Source organism: Pelecanus crispus, chromosome 3 (assembly GCF_030463565.1).
Source record: "Pelecanus crispus isolate bPelCri1 chromosome 3, bPelCri1.pri, whole genome shotgun sequence".
NCBI lineage: Eukaryota > Metazoa > Chordata > Aves > Pelecaniformes > Pelecanidae > Pelecanus > Pelecanus crispus.
In genome coordinates, this window is record NC_134645.1 from 13,048,996 (window position 1) to 13,075,138 (window position 26,143).

At 53.0% G+C, this 26,143-nt stretch overlaps 1 protein-coding gene and 3 pseudogenes across 1 annotated transcript; 1 reads left to right on the forward strand and 3 right to left on the reverse strand.

Annotated features, from left to right (window-relative positions):
- Positions 1 to 66: 66 nt before the first annotated feature.
- Positions 67 to 5,770, reverse strand: LOC142593191 (ubiquitin carboxyl-terminal hydrolase 42-like). The gene is made up of 13 exons (XM_075706855.1): positions 5,755 to 5,770; positions 5,215 to 5,415; positions 4,652 to 4,762; positions 4,474 to 4,576; positions 4,259 to 4,326; positions 4,027 to 4,097; positions 3,381 to 3,463; positions 3,022 to 3,133; positions 2,561 to 2,701; positions 2,242 to 2,342; positions 1,306 to 1,444; positions 377 to 1,137; positions 67 to 154 (listed from the first exon to the last, which is right to left on the reverse strand). Exons 1-13 carry the CDS (start codon positions 5,768 to 5,770, stop codon positions 67 to 69), a joined length of 1,995 nt encoding a protein of 664 aa, XP_075562970.1.
- A 2,307-nt stretch (positions 5,771 to 8,077) lies between these two features.
- LOC142593296 (histone H2A.V pseudogene) lies at positions 8,078 to 8,453 on the forward strand (annotated as a pseudogene).
- A 301-nt stretch (positions 8,454 to 8,754) lies between these two features.
- On the reverse strand, positions 8,755 to 12,144 carry LOC142593192 (syntabulin-like; annotated as a pseudogene).
- Positions 12,145 to 19,715: 7,571 nt separating this feature from the next.
- Positions 19,716 to 20,091, reverse strand: LOC142593297 (histone H2A.V pseudogene; annotated as a pseudogene).
- Positions 20,092 to 26,143: the final 6,052 nt, after the last annotated feature.

The window sequence follows — 26,143 nt, forward strand, 5'->3', positions numbered from 1 at the left end:
TCTCGCTGGCATTGCAGAAGTCAGATGCTGTGCTCCTCCTTCATCCAGGGTCGCAATGTGCCCCCGTCACCACCACAGCGCCCCGAGTGTTTGTCCAACGTGCATCTCTGGGGCGCTGAAACCCTCCTCCTCCTCCTCCTCCTCCTCCTCCTCCCTGCTGAGGGGTCACAGTCTGATGTCCGCAAACTGACTGTGGCGATCGCAGCCCCGCCGTGGCGATCTGCTCCGCTCTCTCTGCCTCAGCTGAGTTTGCTCCCGAGCAGCCCTGGCTGCGGGAGCCCACTTGGAGCTGGTGGTGGAGGGCCCTGCAGCTGCATCACCCCTTGGGGCTCGGTCACGACGGGGAGACCTTGCTCTCCTCCTCCTCCCCCTGCACCTTGCTGAGCAGCTGTAGTCCGTGATCTCCACAAACCGGCTGCGGAGATCATAGGCACGCCGCAGGGATCTGCTCTGTTCTCTCTGCATCGGCAGGGTTTGCTCCCAAGCAGCATTGCATGTGGGAGCCGACTGGGAGATGCCGCTGGAGCGCCCTGGAGCTGCGTTCACCCTGGGAGCGCAGTCACGACTTGCCAGGCTAGTTCTCCTCCTCCTTCTCCCTGCTGAGGGGTCATAGTCCGTGGTGTCCACAAACCAGCTGCGGAGATCTTTTCCCCACTGCGGGGATCTGCTCCGGACCCTCTCCCGGGCACCCTTCCTCTGGCGGCGGGAGGAAGGGCTGAATCCCTGCTCCTCTTTGGTGGTGTCGTCGTCTTCTTGCACGCTGTGCGGCACACGGTCAACTGGCTGACAGCAGACCGGGCACGCATCTTTCCTTCCAGACACCAGCCTTCTACAGCCGCAGAAGAAGCGATGCAAGCAGAAGCCCACGCAGGAGGCGATGTTGAGCCTGCCTGTCCAGATGGAGCACGGCCAGCCTGCAGATGCCTGCCGTGCACCTGCCGAGGTTAGCTGGCTCGTGCTGGCTGTTGCAGAGGAGCTGCTGTCCTCTGGAGAGTCCTCCATGCCCACCGCCATGCCCTGCAAAGAGAGCTGTGCCAAGGTCCTGCCCTTTCCTCCTGAAAGGACCAGAACAGTGAGGAAACCCCAGAAGCTCTGTGAGGGGACAGCTAAGGGCCGCCCAAAGGCTCTCCTGGAGGGCTGCAAAGGCAGAAGGGGCCAAAGGCGCACAAATGGGATGGATCTAGGTGGCATGCTTTGAGAGGGAGCAGCGTTGCGGCTGTGTGACCGGGAAAAGAGAGCAATGCCCAGATCCCACAAAGAAATCCACTGTCCATCTGGTGCCCTGACCCGCCTCCCCAGAATTACCTTAGTCCTGTGAGGCAGACCCTGTGGTCCCACAGAAGCCGCCTGCTTGCTCTTGGCCCCCCACAGACTGAGGAAGAAACGGGCATATGATGGTGCCGGTGAGGAAGAAGCCCTTTCTCCAATTTTCAACTCAGGGCATCTGGAGGGGAAAAAAAAAAAAAAGGATCTCTGTTTAGGGCTCTTCTTGCAGCCTCCTCTGGGGCTCAGTCATTTTCTTGGAGCGGTTTCTACGACAGAGAGAAGACGTAACCAAGACTACAAATAGGAAATTCGATTGGGGTCTTCCCACCACGTCTGCCCCTGCCAGAGCAAGTCCTCGAGGGTCTTTATACCCGCTACGGCTTCCATTTCATAGAGTCAGAGAATCAGAGAATATTTTGGGTTGGAAGGGACCTTAGAGATCATCTAGTTCCATCCCCGCTGCCATGGGGAGGGATATCTTCCACTAGACCAGGTCGCTCAAAGCCTCATCCAACCTGGCCTTGAACACTTCCAGGGACGGGCCATCCACAACTTCTCTGGACAAGCCCTTCCAGTGTCTCACCACCCTCACAGTAAGGAATTTCTTCCTAATTTCTAATCTAAATCTTCCCTCTTTCAGTTTAAAACCGTTACCCCTCGTCCTATCACTACACTCCCTGATAAAGAGTCCCTCCCCATCTTTGCTGTAGGGCCCCTTGCTTGAAGTACTCTTCTCAACATTAGCCAGCTTCAGATAGCAGACAAGTAGCCGTTTACCCCCGGGGCAGCAGCCTAAAGCCCAGCAAGGGAAGATAAGGACTGACGTGGGGTAGTTCACGTTGGACAGCACTGAATGATGCAGGTACTAACTGTCTCCTATGACAGAAAGAGAAACACTCCAGAGGATGAGAAGAAACAAGCAAAGCCAGGAAAAGGAAACATATTCTGAACAGTTTTTTTAATACTTGTTATGACCTGACGTAAAAGAGTAAATAGGCTTGCTGCCCGAGAACTCTGTCGATGCCACAACCATCCACAGCCATGTCGTTCATCTTGTACCACAGTCCGTTGCTGGCCTGCAAAGAAAGGCATCGATACCTGGAGGTGAACTGCATGGTTTCTCCACAAAAACACAGGCAGAAAACTACAGGACCAAGAGTACACCAAAACAAATCCAATCCAGCCCCTGAAGAGACCTTCTCCCCCAAAGCCGTGGCTGCCAGTAACACTGCCGTGAAAGTTTCTCTTCCCCAGCACACATATTTCCCCTGCTAGGAAGGAAGTTGCTCTTTACCTTTGTGTAGCAGAAATAGTGTCCTGCATGGCAGCTGTCACCGCTGTGTACCAGGACAGCATATAAGGCGTAGAGGAGCGGTTCTCCAGCTGTCCGAGACATGTATGGCCGAAGATCCAAGTATTCAGGATACTCCACAACCTACGGAGAGACCCAGAGGGCTCAGAAATGATCCTGAAATAGCCTTCCAAGACTGAAGGCTAGCGGTGTGTAAATACATCTTTTTGGCTCATGAACACTTGTTTTCCCTTAAAGCAACATCCATGGTTTGGGAGGCAGGAAACTGTTCGCGGTCCAAACAGCTCTGTCGGAGCAGAGCATGTGCTTGTCTTCCCGCGGGAACTCTCGTCTCCCCAGAAGGGAACACAAAAATCCCAACACGAACAACCGGTGAAAGAGCGTACTGCTTTGGAAATCTCCTGCTCCGGGAAGAGAAAGTTGCGCTCCAGTTGCGTACACACCTTGCTGATCTTCCTGCCAGTGAAATCTTGAAACCTTTTCAGACACACCGTCAGAACCTTGGGCGCGTGATGGACCGTAAAGCTCTTGGAGGCAGCAACCATCTTGTCACACCTTGTAACCAAGCACAGAGATGAGTGCTGAAATGCACCTCTCTTGCCCCAAGAAGGCCAGACAAGCTTTCCCTTCTCACACATCCTTATGCTATTTTAAGTCTATTCAGTACCAGAAGGCCGTATTAAACAAAAGCTGCATCTCATTATTGTGCATCTAACCTACGTGAAAAGATGACTTATGCCGCATGACATGCGGCACCTTCACGCAGCACCTAGTATTAGTATGTCGTTAGTAATCCTCTTACTTGCTACATTTAAAGCAGTTTTCGCCATCCAGCTGCTCGGGTCTCACAAAGTCCTCCAGAGCTGCGGTGACAGATGAGGCCGCCTGGAGGAGCGAGAAAGGATAGCCCTGAGCTCAGGGCATCACCCTCGCCCAGACACTTACTAGGAGTTGACAGGAAGACCCAGGTAGCTGAGGCTGAGGAGACCCACCCTGAAACCCGCAAGCAGTGTCCAGAAGGAGGCACAAAGAGGGTATTATGCTGAACACTTCCCTCAATTCCCAGGGATTCCCGGCGCTATCAGGAGCTACCTCTCTGTGGCACCGCACAGTTCAGCTACCAATGCTGTGCAGGGTCATCAATAATGAAGACACCACAACCCATCAGCCTGGGAGCCAGACGGGTGTTGAGGAGGGCAAAAGGAAGACGGATGAGAGTACGTCAAGGGTGCAGAGAGGATAATTTGTACTTGTCCAGCTTAAAGCCAGCACCTACATGCAGACCGCTGCCACGGCCTCCCCAGAAGGACACAGGCCATTCCATTCCACTGCCCACCCGCCACCAAGCTCTCTTATGTTTGCACTCTACGTTTTTAAGCCAAATGCCTCGATTCTGGAAAGCTACAGGGGTCTTGGGACGTTTGAAGCACAATTACAAACCCTCTTACTTTTATATCCAAAGGGACATCCAGGAAGGCCTCGTAGGAATCGGACACTGCTCTGCAGCTCAAGCACGTGACTGGAAGGCAAATCAAAATGCTCAGCGACAGGGGAAGTTGACTGACTCTGCCCGTTTCTGTCCTTCAGGCCTACTACGCCAGTCACACCATCAGCCGTTTATCACGGGCAGACGGGAGGGCACAGACAATTCCAGGGAGAGCAACAGTTGTGGGAAAGTACCTCTGGATCTCAGAAAGCCCCCAAATATTTGATGGACGATGGTAGTTGCTTGAGAAGAGACGTCCAAGCTAGAAAGAAATGGTAAGGCAGAGAGTTATCTCCTCCAAGAGTTTTGCTTTGTCTGAAAGCCCTGGGCGTAGGTTCTCCTCGATGGGAGTACCTCAAGGAGTGCAAAGGGCTCGGGAACACTGAAAAGGTAATCGGCTTGTGCTTACTCGCTGCTTCCACTCAGACAGGCTCTCTGCATGGCATCGACAGTATAGCGTAAGAACTCGTGGGCGTCTTCCTGCATGCCAAGCTGGAAATGTTCTCCTATTCCTACAAAAGAAGAAGTTAGTAGATCTCTCCTACAAGAAGGCAAGAAAACCTGTAGGGGCACCTGAAATGACTTACGTGTGAGGACACTGATGACACCGCTAGGCCGGATGGCACAGACTGAGGAACGCAGGACCTCGTTAACGTGCGCTTCCATTACGCACATCATGCAGAAGCCTTGCTGACGACCTGAAGCGGGAGGAGGGAGGGAAGCAAGCTCCTCGGGTTAGCAAAATATCCACAGCGATGGGAAACGTAATGGAGATCTTGAAGTTCTAAGAACAGTCTCCACTCCTCCTCTCCCAAGGTGCCAATGTCCCAACAAGCCCCGGACATTATTTTAGTGCCTAGAAAACTTTCTTCAGAGGGATGCTAAACTGACAAAAGTTTTCTGTGCAATAAGCAAAGAGAGCTTAACTTGTCGGAATAGGGACTGAGACCTGGGGCTAGAAAGAGGTGCCTTTCTGAAGATCAACACACCTAGACACGAGGGGCGGCTTCTAGGCTTGAGTGTTCAAAGAACACCACCTCGGGGGGTTGACAAAGAAGGGCTGCTTTTCTGGTAGATCAAATTCCAGATTCTGGGAATCCTTGCAAAGTGTCCCACAGATTTACAAGGAGTTGTTCATAAAAGTTCTCACATGACTGGCTGTGCTCACGAGAGAGCAGGTAGTTGGCCAGAGGGGGTGTGTACGTCAGGCACTGCAGGACGGAGTTGAGGAAGCACGTATTGCCCAGGTTGTAGAGTCCCGCTCCAGCTCTCTGTCTGTGCTGCCAGTCCAGGCAAATCTTCTCCGGAGGAAAGAGGACCCTTTGTGGCGGAGCCATTCCCTCGGCGACGACTGCAGGGCAATGACATTTGCAAAGAGATGACACGACATTGTTGCACAAAAGCATGTCTTGGGCAAGCACCTAGCACAGAAGGTAACCCTACTGATGTCAGGATCTTTCTACGGGCAATGTCGTCTTTCAGAGTCTCGTACATAGTGGCAGAGGAGTGACAAAACGCGTTTTCATGTGTCTAATGGAAAACAGCTGGGTAAGTCTGGCTGCTATCAGGAAACGCCCCAGAATTCACGCTAGGCTGTCAGCACATCAACATTCAGGGATGGAGCACCAGCCACGTCCGTTGCCTTTGGGGAGTCACAAAGTCCAAGCCTGCTGATGAAGCCGTTACTCACAGGAGTCGTTCCCCATTGCGGCCATCGCTCCTCTCAGGAACACAGGGGAAAGCTTCGGATGACAAAGGATCTCAGGACACGCTCCAGAAAGAGATCAGCGCCAATGCCGTCCCCTGATTGCAAAGAAATAATCGCAGCTCAACAAAATGATTAAAAAACCCAAACCCAAACGCAACCCGCAGAACAGCAGCCGCCATCGAAAGAGTTTCAGTGGTACGTGGAACTGCTGCGGAGCCTGCAGGCCGACGGCCCTGCTGTCCCTGTCACAGGACTCCAATTGACAGCAATTACCAAGGCCCTTTTGAAAGACTGCATTGCGTGTCACCTTCTCTGAAGAGCACCTGCGGCTTACCTGTGGCTAGCGTTAGCAGCAGAGCCCTCTGGCTCTCCAGCCCACACTTGCCCACCTTGTATGCAGGACCGACCGGCTTCCGGCCGCTACTTTAGCGGCTGCCTTTGCCATGCTCCGTTTCTGCCTGCCTTCCTACCGCATCAGTCAGGGTGGGAAAACTGCTTGTCATTCTTGGCTGAGCCCAGTGCCTCAGACTACACTGCCACCCCCCTACTTACCTATCCTAGGGTATGGTAGAGAAATAAGTATCAGCACAAAGGAACTCTACCCGTAGCGCATATCCGGCCAGCCTGTAAAGGTGTAATAGCTCAGCCTAGAGCTCGGAAGGTATAGACCAGCCGATACTTTTGTCCCGTATCTCTACGACCTGTTCTGAAAGCCAAAGTGTAATTACCTTTGCAAGAGGAGGGAAGCTGAGAAGAAGTGGGCGATTTATCCAGACGATAAATGGCTGGAAAAGAGTAGTCGCGCAAGTAGCAATGGAATGAGCCAAGTTATCCCGAAGGCCAGCTCGGCCCAACTAGCTTTCCCTGGCCCGCTTTTCAGGATGGCAAGCCCTGGCCAGGTGAGCTCATAATCACCGGGCGGGTGTCGCATCACTGCCCCTTTGTGACACGGGGCCGCACGGGGACGTGCCCCCTCGAGGCCGTGGAGCCACGCATCCAACACATCCCGGGCGCCTGCCGCAGCCAGCAGCCGCTGGGCTTCCCCACGCGCTGCCAGCGAAGGGCTGTTTGCCTGCCGGCAGAGCTCCTGCCTCTTCCTGGGGCCGCGCCAGCCAGATGAATCAAAATCTGCTCAGGGCTGCAAGCGTGCCTGTTCACAGCTTTGGCTGGCACGTTCGGGCGGCTGAGGGCTTCTTTTCCACTCTTCTCAGGTGCAGGGCTGTGTCCGTGAGACTCGAGTGGAGCAAAGCACCCGGTCTCTTACAGGTTCATTTCCAATGAACTTTATCTGCTCCCCCCAAGACACAGCCACGGGCTGACTCTGAACTAGCACTACCAAAGAAGTTACTTTTGCCCCTGCTCCACTCGGGGAGCCTTTTTTCTTTTTAGATTTCGCTTGAGGCATCTAGTTTCTCTGCTGCCTTGCTCGGGTTCCTGGTTTTCATCATGTCCCTCTCGGGACAGCTCAGTTTCTCCCCTCTCTTGCTTGCGGAGGCTCATTTTGCCCCTTCTCCACACAGGGTGCCTGGATTTACTCCGGCCCTGCTCAGGTGGCTCGTTACACCCCTGCCCAAATCTGGGGTGGCTCGCTTTGCTCATGCCCCGCTTGGGGCATTTAGTTTTGTCCCTGTCCTGCTCAGGGCATCTCATTTTGCCCCTGCCCCAGCCCCGCTCAGAGCAGACATTTTTGTCTGTGCCCAGCTGGGGGTCCCGGTTTGCCCCCGCCTTTCCCTGCTCCACAGTCCCTCTTGCCCTGGCCTCTCTCGTTGCCCTCCAGTCCGGCTTGGGCGTTTCTCCTGACTAGGCTGTGTCCCATCGGGGCAGGGCCCAAGGAGCTTGCACCGTGCTCCCCTCCCAGTCGCAACCCCATACCTGGCTTCTGTCTGTGGTGGCATCAGGGCTGTGGGGCTGGGGGCGATGGGTCGAACAGCCGCCTGGCCCTGGGGGCTCCTTGTCCTTCAGTTCATTCCCCGTTGAAAGGCAGCCCCTCCGCCAGCAGACAACTGCAGGCGGCTCTCTGCGCTTTCCGCAGGCACTGCTGACTGGGTCCTTGCAGGGCTATATGTGCAAAGTCACCTCACAGCCAAGCTCGCTTCAGGGTCAGGCCTCGGGAGCCAGCAGTGCCCGTTGCCTCCCAGGGAAGCAGAGGATCCTGCCAGCTGGATGTTGAGCAGGGTGTGCCTCTGCTGCCCGCTCCTCACTCACGCACACATCGCCTCCCGCTCCAGAGGCTTATTGCCTGGCGGCTCCTGTGGCGGCTCCCGCGTGGACTCGGGACCGGAGCTCGGGACGTGGCGGTGGCACCATGGCTGGTGGCAAAGCAGGAAAGCACAGTGGGAAGGCCAAGGCAAAGGCAGTGTCGCGCTCACAGAGAGCTGGGCTGCACTTCCCTGTGGGCAGGATCCACAGACACTTGAACACTCGCACCGCCAGCCTACGGGCAAGTGGGTGCCACCGCTGCCGTCTACAGCGCTGCCATCCTTGAGGACCTCACCGCCCAAGTGCTGGAGCTGGCAGGCAACACGTCAGAGGATCTCAAAGTCAAGCGGATCGCTCCTCGTCACTTGCAGCTGGCAATCCGCAGCAATGAAGAGTTGGATTCCCTGATCAAAGCCACCATCGCCGGTGGAGGTGCCATCCCCCACATCCACAAGTCCCCCATTGGAATGAAGGGACAATAAAAAACAGCATGGAGAGGGGAAAAAAAAAGCAGCCCCCTCCCTGCCATCATCGTACTCTACCTAGCACAGAAGAAATCTTGGGGATATGTGGAATTTTTTTTTTTTTAAGGAATAGTTCAAAGGAAGAGCACACACAATTGACTGTAGAGAGGAGGAAACATCGGTAGGGGCTTTAGATTCAAAGTTTGGCACAAAGTTGTACCTCGTCGGGCGGCACCCCTTGGTGTGGTGGTTGAGGGGCTCAGCTGCTCCCCTGGGTTTTATACAAAAATGGAACTGACCTCCTCCCAGCGCTGCCATGCTATCTGCTCCACCATGTTTCAAGGGAGATGGACAGAAGGATGGCGATTAATTGATTGATTGCTGGCTGGCAGGCACGCGTATCTTGAGCTCTGAAGGTGTTTTGAAAGAGCTGCTCCACACCTAGGCTATATGGCGCCACATCAGTCTGCGTGGCCTGTTCCACCACCACGTTGCTCATTCTCCCACCTCCCCGCTCCTCCTCCTCCTCCTCCTCCTCCTCCTGGGAAGTAGTTACTTTTTCATCCAGAACATTTTCAAGCGTCTCTCGATTCACTGCAGAACTGGAGGGAGCTGGATCGCTCACCTCAGAGCTTGTGGCGGTCAAACTCTCTTCAAATGCATCAGTCTCGTTAGCCGTGCCCTCGTTAAGAAGCAGCCCACTACCTGCCACCTCCTCCAGAGCTTGGTCCTCCGTGATGAGGCTGCCTGGCACCGTGGCACACAACGCTAACGCCTTCCCCTCCGAGTCATACGTGTACTCCGGGCACTGCTCATCTCTCACAGAGCTGTTCTGAGCCATCTCCACGCTCTGCAGCAGAGACTCCAGTTTCTTGTTTTCAACGCTTATGTCTAGGAAGTATTTCTGATTTTTTTTTTTGTCGTTCTCAGACAAGCTGTTCAATAGCCTGCTTCAGTTCTTGAATTTCCCTCCTTGCTTCCAAGAAGGCCAGCTCCACCTCCACACCATTACACTCTTCTACAATCCACTCTTCCTTCACGTGTCCCAGATGAGCTTTCAGCCCTTCTACTTCTGTTTCCCTGCAGCAAAATAAAAATATTGCGACACTGTTTCGTTACAGAGTCAACGTGAGGCTCCACCGCACTGGGATGGCTATGCTGCAGAGATGCTCCAAGAAGGAAGCACATTCCTCCGTGCACCATTTCCTGCCGCCTCCGGGAGAGCTGGCAGAGACGTAAGCCGGCTGCCAAGACACACCGGCTGACTGCTGACTGGAGTCACCGACCTCGCCACACAGCCAGCAGCCTCCGGGGCTGTGCTGTGATCCTGGACATTTTGAGGTGCAAGCGGGGGCCTCTAGGTTAGGGCCAGCCAGCACAGAGCTTAACGTCTCACCGACTGCCCGGCCCTGGAAGAGACGAGAAGCAGCTGCCTGCACGCATCCCCCGTGCTTGCCAGCAGCTCCTCACATACAGCCAGAGCCAACGCTGGCCTCAGACAGCAGGATGGCTCGGGGCTGCAGGCCCCTGGCTTGCTTTGCACCCACCCGGCCCAGCACGGAGCCAGAGGCTGCTGCCTTGACTTGCAAGCACGTGGGGAGAGGGGGCCCCTGCAAGACATCCAGCCCTCGCAGATGCAGAGGTCGGGCTATCCCAAGCTGGACCAAGGGCTCCCTGGGACTCTGCCTTGGGGCTCCTTACAAACACCCCTCTGGGCCTGCTTGGGTGGCGTCTGCTGGAGAGCCAGCTCTCAGAGAGCGGCTTTAGCAAGAGAGACGACACCTGCTGCTGTGTAATGCATGTTGTCGCTTCTTTGCTTAGCGTACCTACAAAGGGCTACTGTGAACAATTCAACACCTAAGCGACAAAAACACAAGCAGGCACCCTGGTTTGTGTAAGAGCTTTTCTTTCATTAGGGGAGAAGGATGACACTTGCAGTCATATTTCAGTGAGTGAGGTACAACAGGGGACTAAGGTCTTGCAGGTAGAAACTGGCTTATGTACAAAAGGTCTCAATGCTCAATCACACTGGGAAAATATTACCCTTTAAAAATATTCTATTGGGAAAGTTCAAAACAGGGGAAAGAGGCAGCCATATTCATAACTAAACTGCACGGTACGTATTCACTGAGCACGCCGTGAAACCTGAAGTACCTGAGAACAACCTGATCCGCCTGATCGTCTTTCAAATTTCTTAATGAAACCTTGATGCGGTCAAGAAATGAGTCAAAATGTTCTGGATTCCCACCCCTAAATGCTCCTGAATACATCTTTCCAACTCTGATTTCTCAAGTGAAATAGACCTTTCTTTACCTTTCCTTACCTCTCCTCTCAGATTCCTTCAGCTTTGTTTCCAAATGCTGTACTGGAACTTCCTTCTGCTGCAGAGCAGTCAAATACGGCTTGGCATTTTCTGGCTTAGTGCTGCGATTCACCACAAGAAACGTATCTCCCCGATCGCCTGAAAAGGAAAAAAAAAAAAACCAACAAAACAAACCCTCACTTAACATCACTCCTGCAGTTCTTCAGTCCTGGCAAAAAGAAAAACATCCCACAGACTGATACAAAGCTTGACGCCTTTGGGGCTCCTCAGTGTCTGCACAAGTGACTCCCTCTGGCAAATCAAAGTACTTGAGGAAACGCCTCATTTGTGGCTATCGCACAAAATTTACTATTTATGGTACTTGTCTTCAGTGCCATTACATCAAATGAGACATTTCACTTCAAACCCCGAGCCACCCCCTCACCCAAAACACGTGGTGTGCCCACGAGCAGGCAGCCGGGCCGCTGGCAAGGGCGCCCAGCTGCAGGACGGCCAGGTGAGGTAGCATACGGACCGAGTTCAGCTCCACACGTGAGTTAGGAAGCTGAGCACCCTGAAACCTAGATTCATCCTAGCTAGCTTTAGGTGTGCACCTGACATGCTTGGCTGTTGAATTGCCCGAGAGAGACAGAGAGGGAGGGAGGGAAACAGCAGCAGCGTGGTGGCAATTTCTTCTCTACAACATGTGTTGTGTGCGCTGGCAGGCATCTCTTTTCTTCCCTGTACAGGAAACTGCACAGGGAGGTGCCTAAGGCTGGGCAGGCTGAATTTTCACCCCAGTGTATTATAGTTGCTATACCACCCCACCCAGCTCTCTCCAAAGCAAAAGCACCCTTACGCAAAAGAACCAGTGAATGCACAGGAGAACTGATGGCATGAAACCACAGGAAGGAGCCTGCCTCGGAGGGAAAAGCAGCTACAAAGGGCATTGACTAAAAGCAACCTTGACTTTTACAGTGCTGAAACAACATGGATGAATGAATACCATATGAAACAATAGGGATGGAGCACCCCGTTGACTGTCGAGCCACCAACATGAGGAGTCACACTGACGCCGAGGAGCAAGATGACCTGCTTGGCAACCCAGACAGCTGATGCCACGTTACAGTGCAGAGGAGGTCAGTCAGTGCCACTGAACACTGGGATGCTGAAATACACACTCGCCTCATCACTGGGCCGCTGTTGCTTCCTTTGCAGGAGCCCGAGTTGCTGCTGCTGGCTGAAGAAGCCCCGTAATGCTGGCGGATGTCAGCAGGAACTCCGCTGGGTTTTGCACAGTCTTGACTAGGGGTCCTTTTCACGGGAAGCCCGTGGGCTGGCTCTGCGCTTGCAGGATAAGGATCCATTATTCCGACCACAAGGGCCTCGGCTGGAGGGAACCAACATGGTTAAAGCACATTGGATTAGCCTCATCACGCAACACATTGTGTGCCTTATTTTACACACAAAGCTGTCTAAACACTAAACCAGATAGGTAGCTGTGAGTGGCCGGGAAGACAGACAGTCCTGAAGTCATCAGCCACTGCACGTTCTTCAGGGATCTTCAGGGATCTCCTTTTATTTTGTTTTTTGTTTGTTTCTCCTTTGTAAGGAAGGAGATAAGTACCTAAGTGCAGAAGATTTGTGCCTGAGACCCTGAACCGCAGGTGGCCTGTGCCGCCAGCCCGGAGCTCAGCAGATCATTACTTAGGACAGATGGGATTCAGGCTTTTGCCTTCTACTTGCCCATGCCTCCTTTCTAACTTGCTGACTCCTTTCTTGGATCCTGCGTTTGCGCTGTGACCTCTGGGTGCTTGCTGCAGCCTGAGAGCCTTGTGAACAAAAGGAGATACCTGTCTTGAGAGGCCACAGCCCAACCACTAATTGCCTACGTCTCTACTAAGCCACATCGACAATAACTGTTCAGAAGGGCGTGGATCATAACATTTCTGACACAGAACTAAAAGGTCCCTTTTCTAGGCCACTTTAATTTAACGGGAACTTGTGGATTGGGGTTCAAAATTAGGAATGCTAATCAGTTTTACCTAACTTGTTAAGCCTCTTTTGCTCAAAATATTTACGTTCGGATTATATTCCAATATTATCTCTCGGAAGTTGTAGAGCACTTCTTTCTCTTCAGTGCCATTTAGTTAGCTTATGTCCTAAAAATACTTCACTCCTGCTGACTAACTAAATTCACGGTGCAACATGAGATACAGAATCGCCCTGTGCGACGCTAGGGCGCCTTGGGCAGCGGTCCTCAGAAAAAGGACAAACAGAGGGTGCCTAAGCTTATCAGGGATGAACGGAAGAGGAAAAGGCATCTAATGAGACCCACTTGACGATCCAAGTGCCATCTTCAAACACAAACTTTCTTCCACAACTGAGTGGCTAAGACTGACTTCCCTTTCTGTTAAAACTACAAAACAAAAAACCAAACGAGGCAATAAAAGAGACGGAGACTGTACTTGGCTTCAATAAGGGCTAACAGCAGAGTGGTCAGAGACCTGATGAGGAACGCAGGAGACCGGGCTAGGATTCATCTCAAGAGCTCAAGAACACCACCTTGCTGCTCGCTCTCTGCCTCTACAGAGGCTAAACTAGCTGCCCAATGGCTCAGGCAACCTCCATTTTCAACAGAATCCGAGTCCAGCAGTTTGTAAGCGTGCCAGATCCTGAGACATCGCCTGTATGGATCCTTCCCCTGGCCTACAGGCCCATGCTGGCCGCTCCCGTGGTTAGGACCGGAGCTCAAGCGCTCTGGAAGGTGCGCACACACAGGCCACTGGAAAGCTTTGCTCAGCACTACCAGACGATGCCTAGTTGAATTCAGCGGCAGAAAGACAAACAGGGGAGAGGCTACGGTTCTGCGCGCAAAGGGAGCGGAGGACAAAACAAAAGAGATCGGGGGCAATTCCGGAAGCAGCGACAGGCCATCTGGCAGACAAGCACCGCTACCTCTAGATCGGGGTCCCGCAGACCAGCCCGCCACCCACACTGCTCCATGAGCGCTATGCCGACGGCTCTTCCGATCTCCTGCAAGGGGGAAGAACAGTCACGGGCAACACAAAGAACAGAATTAACAAAACTACAGATCACAGCCTTCACGGCACAGTCCTGGAAAAAGAAAGAGTCTCTCTCTATCCCTAGGACAACAACTCATACAAAGACCAGAAGACGTACAGCAGGGCACAGCGAGCGAGCGAGCGAGCGGCACAGCAGACACACCGCGGGACAAAATGACTATCGCTCAACCGGCGCGCGGGAGGCGAAAGTTCAAGCCCCGCCCAAGGTACAACAAAAGTTGTCATCGTTTCAGAATTGTATACCACACGCACAAAATATTTCCGATGGCTGTAAGCTAGATTACCTAAGAGAAAACCTGCGAGCGCACAACTACAACTCACAGTTTTAATGCTTTTATGGCATCTAGAAAGCTCTGTCTACCTTCAGAGTATGAGAGTTCAAAGACACAGCACAAATTTAAGCTAACATTCATGGCGGCAGGCTCACGTGCCCCACCTTCCCAAGGTACTAGCTTTAGCAGGGAAGCAAAAATCTAGTTAAACTACTGTTATCTTCAAGTAAGAGAAATCTACACAAACTGCAGCTACACGGGGTTTGGTGTTTTGGGTTTTTTTTTTTTTATTTTCCTCACAGTAGAAAGACACTATAGAGGAGAAGAGTGCTGGACGGAAAGGGCCCCTGGAGGTCTCTACGCCACCACTCTCTCCCAAGCACCAAGAGCCACCCCCCAGGACACATCCCAGGCCTGCACCACCCTCCTGGGGAACAAGTTCTCCCCAGTGCCCAACCAGAGCCCACCCAAGCTGCAAGTTCTGGCTTTTGCCCCTTCTTCTACGCTGTCTGCCGCAACTGAGAGGAGGCTGGCTCCACTGTCCTTGCAATGGCCCTTTAAGTAGCTGTAAACTACTGTCAGATCACTCCTCTGATTCCACGTGCCCAGCTACCTCAACCTCTTACCTTTGCCTATCCTCAGTGAAGGGCACTGATTTGAAAACTATTCAGGGTAACAGCGCCCAGAAATTAACAGCAGCCCTTCAAACTTGTTTGAGGGGAATGCAGCTTCAGGCCTTTTTTTTGAGAAAAGACACAAAAAGCTTACATCGGTTTGTTATTCTAAAACATGCAACACACAACTGAAGCGACAAATAAACTACCCATCGCCCTTCACCTTTGCTAAATTCTTTTCAAACAGACATACTTTAGCATACCTGTGAAGGAAGTAGTTTGGCAATCGCTCCACCACAACGACAACAAACTCTCAAACTCAAGCTAAGCTGCTCATTCGCAACAGGCTTCTCTCCACTGCTTTTGGAAGGCTCTCCCAAGGAAGTCTTGCTTTCAGTCCGGCAGTCCGGATCACTCTTTCCCTCTGGTACCGCACACCTCTCTCCAGCTGCCGCTTGGCATTCCTCAGGCGCAGTCTCTCGCACTTGTTCTGTTTTCCGCCTTTTAGTTGCAATATTTGTCTCTCCTTCTCATCTTCTCTTGAGAGGCAATGGGTTTTCTTGAGAGACATCGGCTTTTTTCTTCCCCTCACACCCAAGAAGGTTTCTCCAAATAGAGGTAACATCCAGCCAGTACTTTGGCTCCTCAGTGACAAAGGCTTTTAATCTCATGCAGCATTCTCCCTGGAAGAAAAAGCAGTTTCAGGCCAAGTAGTTCGGTCTCAGCACTCTGTTCTCCTACGTACGGACTGAGAACAGCTGTTAACAGAGACTGTGCTCAGATTGCATCAATGCGCAAATCCAGGAACCACAGCGCCAGCAGACACCACAGGCACAGCTGAGCTCTCAACACCCACACGCCCCACCAGCAAAGACCCAGGCAGCCCTCTGATTACAAGCTCTGCAGAACCAAGATTAAATCCTGCGAGGGCTGAATTCTGCAGAACAATTCAGCAGCTCTAGACAACCAGACCACCTCCGAGAGCCATTCCCAGGGACGGAGGACCCGCCTACCATGCCATCCTCCCCAGAAAGCAGGACTAAGAGATGTGGGACGCTTTCCAGGATTGAAAGACAGACGCGAACATTAATTCAGCTCACAATAAAAGCCACGAGTTTATTCTTTTAGAAGGGAAATCTCTCCTTGCTAGTCATCAACCTGCCTTCAATCCTGCAAAGTTTCCAACGCACGCCCAAACTTACGCCCATGGGTAGTCCACTTGACTTGGCTACGACAAGAGAGGCACGAGGAATAGACACGCCAGTTCCCTTAAAAACCTTGAAGCTGGTCAAGGTGGGGGGCGGAAGGGGGAAGGTATTTCTAGTTCTCATTTAGAACCATGGTGAAATTTGAGCCTCAAAGCCTGAAGGCTATTTGTGGTCTCCCAAATAAAATCCCACCGGCACACAGATATCAACCCATCTGACTTGAAATTCTTACTCCAGCACTGACAGAGAACGGGACCTCAGTAGCTGAGATTTACAAGAAATCTGTGCACTGAACGTGTGAAGTGACGCAAGATGGACGTCTGGATCCACTTTGCCTAGAAGAAAATGACTCATCGTTAAAATGCACACAACGGATCCAGAACTGGACTGCGGTTCCAGGATGGGGTGGGGCTTGGGTTTGGGTTTTTTTTTGGGGAGGGGGGGGTGGGTGGGGGGAGGGGGGTCGTGGGGCTGGCGTTACACATACACATCTATGTACAGTGCCAGCAGAACACAAGCGGGTAAGCTACCTTCAGCACAACAGAAAGAACTGAAAACATATCTGGGTGAAGGCTACTTCAGAACCGATTGCTGTCAATTACAACTATGGCTGACAGTAACTAAATAAATCAAACATTACCTTTATAAAGAGGACTTGAACTGGGGCTTCACGTTTCTGAGCACCCACCCTGTGAGCAAAGCGGAGGGGACGACCCGAGGGAAGGAGTCAGCGCCGTACCTTTCTCTCTAGAAACTGCAAGCGGGGGGTGTTTCTTAAGCAGCACAAACAGTTGCTCTCCAGACTGCACTTTCCTCAGCTCGCCCGGCTCCGCCTCCGTGCTGAAGAGGACCTCTCCCGAGGCGCAGCCCACCTCCGGGGAAAACCAGAAACCAAGCCAAACCGGGAACGGGTTTTGCCTGACCACTGGCAGCAGCCCAGCAGCCCCTCGCACCCGCTCGCCCCTTCGCAGGGAGGAGGGCGGCGCAGACCTCCGCTCAGCCCGGGTGGCGAGGGGACACAGCCTGACCCAGCGGCAGGTGTCCCTGCCCACGGCAGGGGCGGCACCAGACGCTCCTTAGAGGTCCCTTCCGACCAAGACTAAGACCAAGACCAGACCCCGGGGGCCCCACGCAGCTGGCGGCACGGCCCACGCCGCGGCCGCCCGGCTCTGGGGCGCGAAGCGAACGAGCCCGCGTCCCCGCCGATCCGATCCGATCCGATCCGATCCGATCCGGACCGGACCGGACCGCCCCGACTGGGCACCGGCGCCGGTTCCCCCCTCACCTCCGTAGGTCCGAGCTGCGCCCGCACCCCCCGCACGAGGAAGGGATCCAGCCCGCCGTGCACAAGTACCGCCCGCCCCCCGCCGCCATCTTGGCCCGCCCCGCCGCCATCTTGGCCCGCCCCGCCGCCATCTTGGCCCGCCCCGCCGCCCTCAGGTGCTGCCGGCGTCGGGACCGGGGAATTTGTTAAAAGCGCCCACTCTGTGGCGCCGAAGCGGTGTCTGCATCCACACGGGTTGCGAGGAAAGACTGTACCCACCCACACCCCCCCCCCCCACGCCCCGTGAGTGATTCAGCACCCACGGCCCAGGGGGAAGCGCCAGGAGGGCAGCTGGGAGCCAGCACCTTCCCGCCCGCCCCACACACACAGAGGTGACCTTCTCTGCTGCAGGGCCGGTGGCCCCGCAGCCACCCCCGGCTCTGCAGCGCTGGGGCTGCTTAGTCTGAGGAAGGTGAAGGGCAAGGATGGTGACAGTCTGCAGGCGAGGAAGAGGCTGGCAGTAACGTGTTCTCCACCTCCCGTGGGGAAGGTGGAAGTCATGGCCGTGGAGCGCAGCCGTGGAGGTTCAGGTGGAAAAGCCTTCCAGAAAGCCCAAGCCCCTCCTCCAGTATGAGCACAAGGAGCATCCTGGTGTGGGGCTGCCCAGAGCCCAGGCTTGCCGCTTGAGAAACAAAGACCGGGACCGGAAGCTGCACCCGGGATCATAGCTACTCCTTTATCATGCCGATACGTTGTTCCTCCTCAGAGTTAGTATGTTAAACACTTTCCATTTTATATCTATGTAAATAAGAAGGTGGAAACACCTCCTCCCCTCACCCAAATGTCAGAACAGAGCATGGCACCAGGAAGCAAGACAAATGAAGGCCAGCTCGACCCCTAAACGGGATTTGCTGAGCACCAGAGAAGCTGTGATCGGCCGATGAGCGGCTGAAAATACAGCTGGTAGAGTAACACAGGAGGGCTGGCAGGGCAGAGAGGTTTGCTCTGGGGAGAGAGGGCTGTCCGCCTCCCTGCACCGTAACGGCTGACCCCCAAGGGGAACAGAACATGGCGTTGGACAAGATTTCCCGTCTTCGTGATGCAGAAAGACCTGAAAATAACATTAGTAACAATAATGGTAACAAAAAGCACATGCTTTGTAGCTTTGAAATTCAGGTCTCCTCTGCAGGCTGTGGTGGACCATGGAGAAGACTTGTGTCGGCCCAGATTTGGCCAGGAGGTGGCCTGGAGGAATGTCAAGCCTGCTCCTTTCCCATCACTGGAGGTCTCCTGGGTGCAGAGGAGCAGGTGGCACTGGGACCGGCACCCCGAGGCCACAGCGGCCTGCGGCAAGGGCAAGGCTGCCTTTGGAGGCAAAGCACCTTTTAGAGGCTAAGCACCTCTGGAAGTAAAGCACATTTGGAGGCAAAGCAGCCGCAGAGGCCGTGGCATTTGCTGGGGGGGGGGGGGCCCTGCCCGGGATCAGGCAGACTGGTCCTGAGTCCTGGCTCGGCAGTGGAGACACTGTGACCAAGACAGTTCTTGTCCTGCATCCTCCCTTGCTTTGCTTCCTGCAGCCTGGCACATCCTTGACGCCCGTTAAGCGACTGCGGGCCCGAGCACGCCTCGGCCCTCAGCTCAGCTCGTGCTTTGAGGTGTTTCTGGAATAAGAAATGATCATAATAGTTGCAAGGGCTTTAAGGAGAAACAGGGGGGCACCCAAGTCAAATTAGGTTGTTAAGAGACTTTGAATAACCCCTTCTGCCAGTTAAACTGGTGTCACTGTTAAGCTCTGCTCACTGAGTGACCGGCTCTCTGTCCCCTGCTGCATGTCCCAAGGTGACAGGATGCAAACCAAGAGAGCAAAATTGCTACACCACCCCAGTCCCCACAGTAGCCCATCTTCATCCATCGCCCAGCAGGCAGCTCAAAGAAGGGAGCCCGTTGTGCTGAGAGGGTCTGGCCCCACCCAAGACTCTATTGACATGGGCCCAGCTCCTCGGCCCATACGTGGTCAAGTATGCTGCGGGCGGGAAGCCAACGCCTTAGCGCAGCCGGCCTGCGCGTGCCTCCCAGCCAGCAATCAATCAATCAATCGCCATCCATCTGTCCTCCCTTGAAACATGGTGGAGCTTCACCTGCTGCTTGGGCTCTTTCTCCCCATCCTGCACTGCCCTGCTGCCCCCAGATATTCATAGGGTATCTCCCCTGCCCTTTCCAGAGTGCAGGTAGCATGGCAGCGCTGGGAGGAGGTCAGTTCCATATTTGTATAAAACCCAGGGGAGCAGCTGAGCCCCTCGACCACCACACCAAGGGGTGCTGCCCAACGAGGTACAACTTTGTGCCAAACTTTGAATCTAAAGCCCCTACCGATGTTTCCTCCTCTCTACAGTCAATTGTCTATGCTCTTCCTTTGAACTATTCCTTAAAAAAAAAAAATTCCACATATCCCCAAGATTTCTTCTGTGCTAGGTAGCGTACGATGATGATGGCAGGGAGGGGGCTGCTTTTTTTTCCCCTCTCCATGCCGTTTTTTATTGTCCCTTCATTCCAATGGGAGACTTGTGGATGTGGGGGATGGCACCTCCACCGGCGATGGTGGCTTTGATCAGGGAATCCAACTCTTCATTGCTGCGGATTGCCAGCTGCAAGTGACGAGGAGCGATCCGCTTGACTTTGAGATCCTCTGACGTGTTGCCTGCCAGCTCCAGCACTTGGGCGGTGAGGTCCTCAAGGATGGCAGCGCTGTAGACGGCAGCGGTGGCACCCACTTGCCCGTAGGCTGGCGGTGCGAGTGTTCAAGTGTCTGTGGATCCTGCCCACAGGGAAGTGCAGCCCAGCTCTCTGTGAGCGCGACACTGCCTTTGCCTTGGCCTTCCCACTGTGCTTTCCTGCTTTGCCACCAGCCATGGTGCCACCGCCACCTCCCGAGCTCCGGTCCCGAGTCCACGCGGGAGCCGCCACAGGAGCCGCCAGACAATAAGCGTCTGGAGCGAGCACGAGGCTGCTGGCTGTGTGGCGAGGTCGGTGACTCCAGTTAGCAAGCAGCTAAACTGGTGTTTTTTGCAGTACTGCTGCCTACAGAAATTGTCCTCCTGCTCCCAGGCAGCGCGTCCCTCCCCTGTGCTGGTGTCTTTCTGGTGCCAGCACAGCTGCCCAGCGAACGTGACCAGGGAAATCAAGGAGAATCAGAGCTAGCGCTCTTTTGTGTGTGCTGGCTGAATTGGCGTGAAGCTCAATCAGTTTCCCTGGATGGTCCACTGCGCAAATGTACAAGTGCTTTGCACTGGCTCAAGGGTAGCCGGAGATGTGCATGGGAACAAACGGCCAGAGAAAGGTGGGGTACTTCTTTAGGCAGCACTAACCTACAGCATCTGTGAAACTACAGTGTTAATTGAGTGACACGGAGACTCGTTCCCCCCTCGGGTATGACACGTGTGCTCCAGAAGGCGTGCTAGCGCTTTCCATTTGTTGTCCAGAGAGTCAGTTTGATTTAGAGGTAAACCCCATATTCCGCAGGCAGCTTCCAGCACATGGTTCGTGCCTGTCTCATGCAGTGCTCTTCTCAACCGTACAAGTGCGCTGCAGCATTTCATGGGTCTTGAGCGTATGCGGGGACCGTAAGCACAAATGTACATTGTTGGGAGTGTTGAAACGTGTTACGATGATAAGTATAGGCGTGGGTACACTTTGAATATTAATGTTGTTTTAAAGTCTTAATGTGTCGGAACCTGATAGTGATTCAAGCCCTTTGGAACATTACGTACAATAGTACTGTGCTTTAACTTAGTGTTTATTTAATTGCTTTGTTGTAAATTCCCTTTCCAGTCACAAGTTCAGTAAAGCCTGTTAGGAGCGTTAAATGCGTGTGAGAGTTTTATTGTGGCAAAGCTGTAAAAAATACCCCATCTCAGCTGAGCCACCCGCTCTGCCGCACCCACGCTGCATTTGCAGGTGCAAGTGACCTAATCTTCAACCCGATGCAATCTTCCAGAAGCTTGTAACGTCTCGTTTCTGCACTGCCGGGGGAGCGTCCGTCTTCCTGGCATGTAAGAGAAGTCCGGAAGGGCTTGCTTAACCCGGCCGAGAGTCGTGCAGTCTCGGTGTGCCCACGGAGATGCCACTGTGCCCACCAAACCACGCTTTCCCCGTGTCCAAACCTTGAGATCTGTGCATAGATCAGAGGAGGGCAACACCAGCCAACAGATGAAAGAGTGGGGTTTGTCTGGCTCCACCCGACCTTTCAACACCACCTCTGGCCATTTAAACCTCACTGGCCTCCTTTTTTCCCCTCCAGCAAAGCAAGTGTACTGTTTCCCTGTGCAACCTAGAGCAGAAGAGGTCTAGTGAAGCCAGACGATGCCCTGCACTGCTCTGCAGCTTCTGGGAAGAAGGGAGTTCTTAGCAAGCCACAAGGGAGGAGGATTAATTGGCCAGCGTGCGGGGAGCATTGGCAACGCTCAAGAGGGTGATAGGCACCGATGCTTACAGGGGCGACTCAGAGACCTTTGGCATCCCTGTGATGCCCGGGTTCTGAATTGCTTGTGTTTGCAACAGAGATTCAGGAGGGTTCGTTAAGCGTTACAATTAAGGAAGAGAACTGACAAGCTGACGTAACAGAGTCCCCAGGAGTCCACAAAGACGGCCGTGACAGCATCTTGCTCCTTGGAACACCTTACAGAAAATGCCTTATTCCTACTTGGGAGTCTGTCTGTTCAAGGCCAAGAGAGCAATATTTTATACGCAGTGTTACCAACTGTAATACAGTTTTGGATTTCTCTTGAAATACTTGGACACAGACACATCCCTTCTGAAACAAGTCCAATCGGACACTTTTTAGTGGGGCCAGGGAGGAATTTGATGAAAATTAAGCACTTAGAATCATAGAATCGTTTAGGTTGGGAAAGACCTTTAAGATCATCCAGTCCAACCATTAACTTACACTACCAAGTCCACACTAAACCAATCAAGGGTAGACTAGACTAAACCATGTCCCGAAGTGCCACATCTACCCGTTTTTTGAACGCTTCCAGTGATGGTGACTCCACCACCTCTCTGGGCAGCCTGTTCCAATGCTTGACTACCCTCTCCGTGAATAAATTTCTCCTAATATCCAACCTAAACCTCCCCTGGCGCAGCTTGAGCCCATTTCCTCTCGTCCTATCGCTAACTACGTGGGAGAAGAGACCAACACCCACCTCACTACAACCTCCTTTCAGGTAGCTGTAGAGAGCGATAAGGTCTCCCCTCAGCCTCCTCTTCTCTAGGCTAAACAATCCCAGTTCCCTCAGCCGCTCCTCATAAGGCCTGTGCTCCAGACCCTTCACCAGCTTTGTTGCCCTTCTCTGAATGCGCTCCAGCACCTCAGTGTCTTTCCTGTATTGAGGGGCCCAAAACTGGACACAGTGTTCCAGGCGCGGCCTCACCAGCGCCGAGTACAGGGGGACAATCACCTCCCTGCTCCTGCTGGCCACACTATTCCTGATACAAGCCAGGATGCTCTTGGCCTTCTTGGGCACCTGGGCACACTGCTGGCTCATGTTCAGCCGGCTGTCGACCAACACCCCCAGGTCCTTTTCAGCCAGGCAGCTTTCCAGCCACTCTTCCCCGAGCCTGTAGCGTTGCATGGGGTTGTTGTGACCCAAGTGCAGGACCCGGCACTTGGCCTTGTTAAACCTCATACAGCTGGCCTCGGCCCATCGGTCCAGCCTGTCCAGGTCCCTCTGCAGGGCCATCCTACCCTCCAGCAGATCGACACTCCCACCCAACTTGGTGCCACCTGCAAACTTACTGAGGCTGCACTCAATCCCCTCATCCAGATCATCGATAAAGATATTAAACAAGGCTGGCCCCAAAACAGAGCCCTGGGGAACACCGCTCGTGACCGGCCGCCAACTGGACTTAACTCCATTCACCACTACTCTCTGGGCTCGGCCGCCCAGCCAGTTTTTTTACCCAGCCAAGACTACACCCGTCCAAGCCATGAGCTGCCAGCTTCCCAAGGAGAATATTATGGGAGACTGTGTCAAAGGCTTTGCTAAAGTCCAGGTAAATGACATCCACAGCCTTTCCATCATCTACCAGGCGGCTCACCAGATCATAAAAGGAGATCAGCTTGGTCAAGCAGGACCTGCCTTTCATGAACCCATGCTGACTGGGCCTGATCCCCTGGTTGACCGGCACTTGCCTGTTGAGTTCACTCAAGATGAACCTCTCCATAATCTTTCCCGGCACCGAGGTCAGGCGGACAGGCCTGTAGTTCTCCAGGTCCTCCTTCCGGCCCTTCTTGTAGGTGGGTGTCACGTTGGCAAGCCTCCAGTCCTCAGGGACCTCCCCTGTTAACCAGGACTGCTGACAGATGATGGAAAGTGGCTTGGTGAGCTCCTCTGCCAGCTCCCTCAGTACTCTCGGGTGGATCCCACCTGGCCCCATAGACTTGTGAGCGTCCAGGTGGCGTAGCAGGTCGTTAACTGCTTCCTCCTGGACTATGAGGGCTCCATTCTGGTCCCCGTCCCTATCTTCTAGCTCAGGGGCCTGAGTACCCTGGGGATGACTGGTCTGGCTGTTAAACACAGAGGCAAAGGCGGCGTTAAGTACCTCAGCCCTTTCCTTGTCCTCGGTGACAATGTTCCCCCCCACATCCAGCAAAGGCTGGAGATCCTCCTTGGCTCTCCTTTTATTGCTGATGTACTTATAAAAGCATTTCTTATGATCTTTTACAACACTGGCCAGATTAACTTCTTGCTGGGCTTTTGCTTTTCTAACTTGAGCTGAAGCCTTTCACTAGTAAAGATGCTAGGCTGCAATCCTCAGAACAGCGTCAACCAAGTAAGGTGACACTTGGAACAACGGAGATTCCGGGAAAACCTCACTGCTATCCCCACGTCACAGGTCTCTCTCTTACTAAGTATGGTGGAGCATGAACCTGACGACTGGCAGACAAAATACCTTTGACCATCCTGGGAATGTCCACTACACAAATTTTGCGCTCCAGAAATAGGGTGCCATATGCACACACCAGATTATTGTTAGTAGCTAATTTGGACGAGACAAGCCCCTGCTTCAGAAAGCATACGTCAAGAAAGACATGTAGACTTTAGGCGGGCAGAGGGCCATTCAGTGTTGTGATGAGGTAGGAGCCTAAGTGCTACCTATTGAGAGCCTGATGGTGTGCATGTGAATACGCTCCACCTCTGTCTTTCCATGTGTACTGCTCATTTTAGACTTTTATATTTCATCCTGCTGCTTTGCCTCCGGTCCCTTGCGTTGCCCGGTTGTTCCAGAATGATGTTGTGACTCTCCCGTTAGCAACGATTTCTGACTGGGCAGTGAGCCCTTACACCTCACTGGTTCAGCTGCCCAAGTCAGAACGGTGCTTGTGCTTGTGCTAGTCAAGGGAGAGAGAGGCGAGATCCTCCAGACAGCGACTGAGAGTAGCGGGGTAACGAGGAAGCCGAAATTGGGTTGTCGTTCTGACTCATCCTCCAGAGGAGCCTCTTGCTCTCCGTTTAAGACAGGAAGAGCCTTAGCAAGTGGAAGCTAGGCGACGTATTCCCTTTGGTGTCTGTCAACAACTTTCAGTAATGCATAAAACACCCCTCCATTACAAAACCAGTCCCACACAGAAGACCAAAGCAACACTTAGGGGGTCAAAAAATGTGGGGGAGACAAGCGGAACAGGACCTGTGTTAGTTCACGCTCTGGCTCTGTCCCCCGTAAAGAAGTGGGAAGGGAGGATGAGAACCTTGCCCCATACAACAGAGTAGTCTGGAGAATAAAACTTCCTGCACACAAGCGCTTGGGTAACAAGGTATTGAATTGCTGTGATAAACCTCTGGTAAAGTTCAGGTGGAGCCGGGGCATGGGGACGGGAGCTAAATTTGTGTATTAAAGACATGGGAGGAGGAGTGAAGCAGCATACACCTTCACACCCAACTTTCCTATTGGCCGAGGGGACCGAACTTGTCCCTTGTGAAGCTCTGACGCAGTAGCGTTGTCTCACAAAGGGAGTTTGTTACCCGGTGTGCGATAAACCAATTGAGTCGAGCAGTCGAGAATCCAATCCACCGAGTCGAGATATCCAGTTTATTTCATTTCTGTGCAGAGATGGGTGCTAGGTGGCAATTCCACAAAGCTAGCACACCCTTACAGTAATAGTTTAACATATGTATACTTATGTTGCTACATATCACTCCTTTCTATTTGCTTATCGTACCATCGTGGGTTCTTAGTCTCTTCTCCTTGACTGAAAGACACAATGTTGCATAAGGGTCTTCACGTGGAGGCAAGAATATTTTGGCACAGAGGTGTGTTTTTTTCCATGCAAATGAGCGTAGTTCATTTAAAGTTCATATACTCTTTCAGTTTGCGTCCAATTCCATGCTCTGCTGCCCAGGTATTTCTTTGTGAGTGATAACTTTCTGCTTTATCTAACATTTTGTCCTTGGGTAAATATCATTCGCTACTAGCTGACCGCGACATTATGTTGCTTGAGACATCAGTTCCCCACTTTGAGACTACGAGGCTTTCTAAGAGCTTCCTAAGTCTCCCTATGTACCCGTGCTAACATAATGGACTGTCCTCTAGTTAATTGTAACAGCATTCTCTTTAAACAATTCACAGCAATACAAATAATGAGCAGTGTTCTTATTACAACAGTTAAGAGTGTGAAATGAGCTCTCTAACCATCCGGTTAATGAGTATCCCAGTCCGTTCAGGATTTTGTTTAACCAGCCTCCTTCTAACCCTGCTCTTAGTTCCCTGCTTGCTTTGGCTACTCCTTTGATATCATCTAGTTGATGGTCCAAATCTTTAGTTACATTTGGAATGTGGACACCACACCTACCATTTAAAAGATTCAGGTATCCACCACACTCCATGTTCGTGCAATAATAATAAATCCAGAGGCAAACGGTTCTCCAGTGCCATTTTAGAGGTGGCTTGTAACTGGAGGTTTAAATCT

What these genes read in the sequence shown, in the direction of transcription:
- LOC142593191 (XM_075706855.1), bottom strand. An exon ending in TGTCTGAGTGGAAGCAGCGA is followed by an intron (nt 4,327 to 4,473) that starts GTAAGCACAAGC and finishes ATTTCTTTCTAG; the next exon opens with CTTGGACGTCTCTTCTCAAG. An exon ending in AACTGCTTTAAATGTAGCAA is followed by an intron (nt 3,134 to 3,380) that starts GTAAGAGGATTA and finishes CTTGGTTACAAG; the next exon opens with GTGTGACAAGATGGTTGCTG.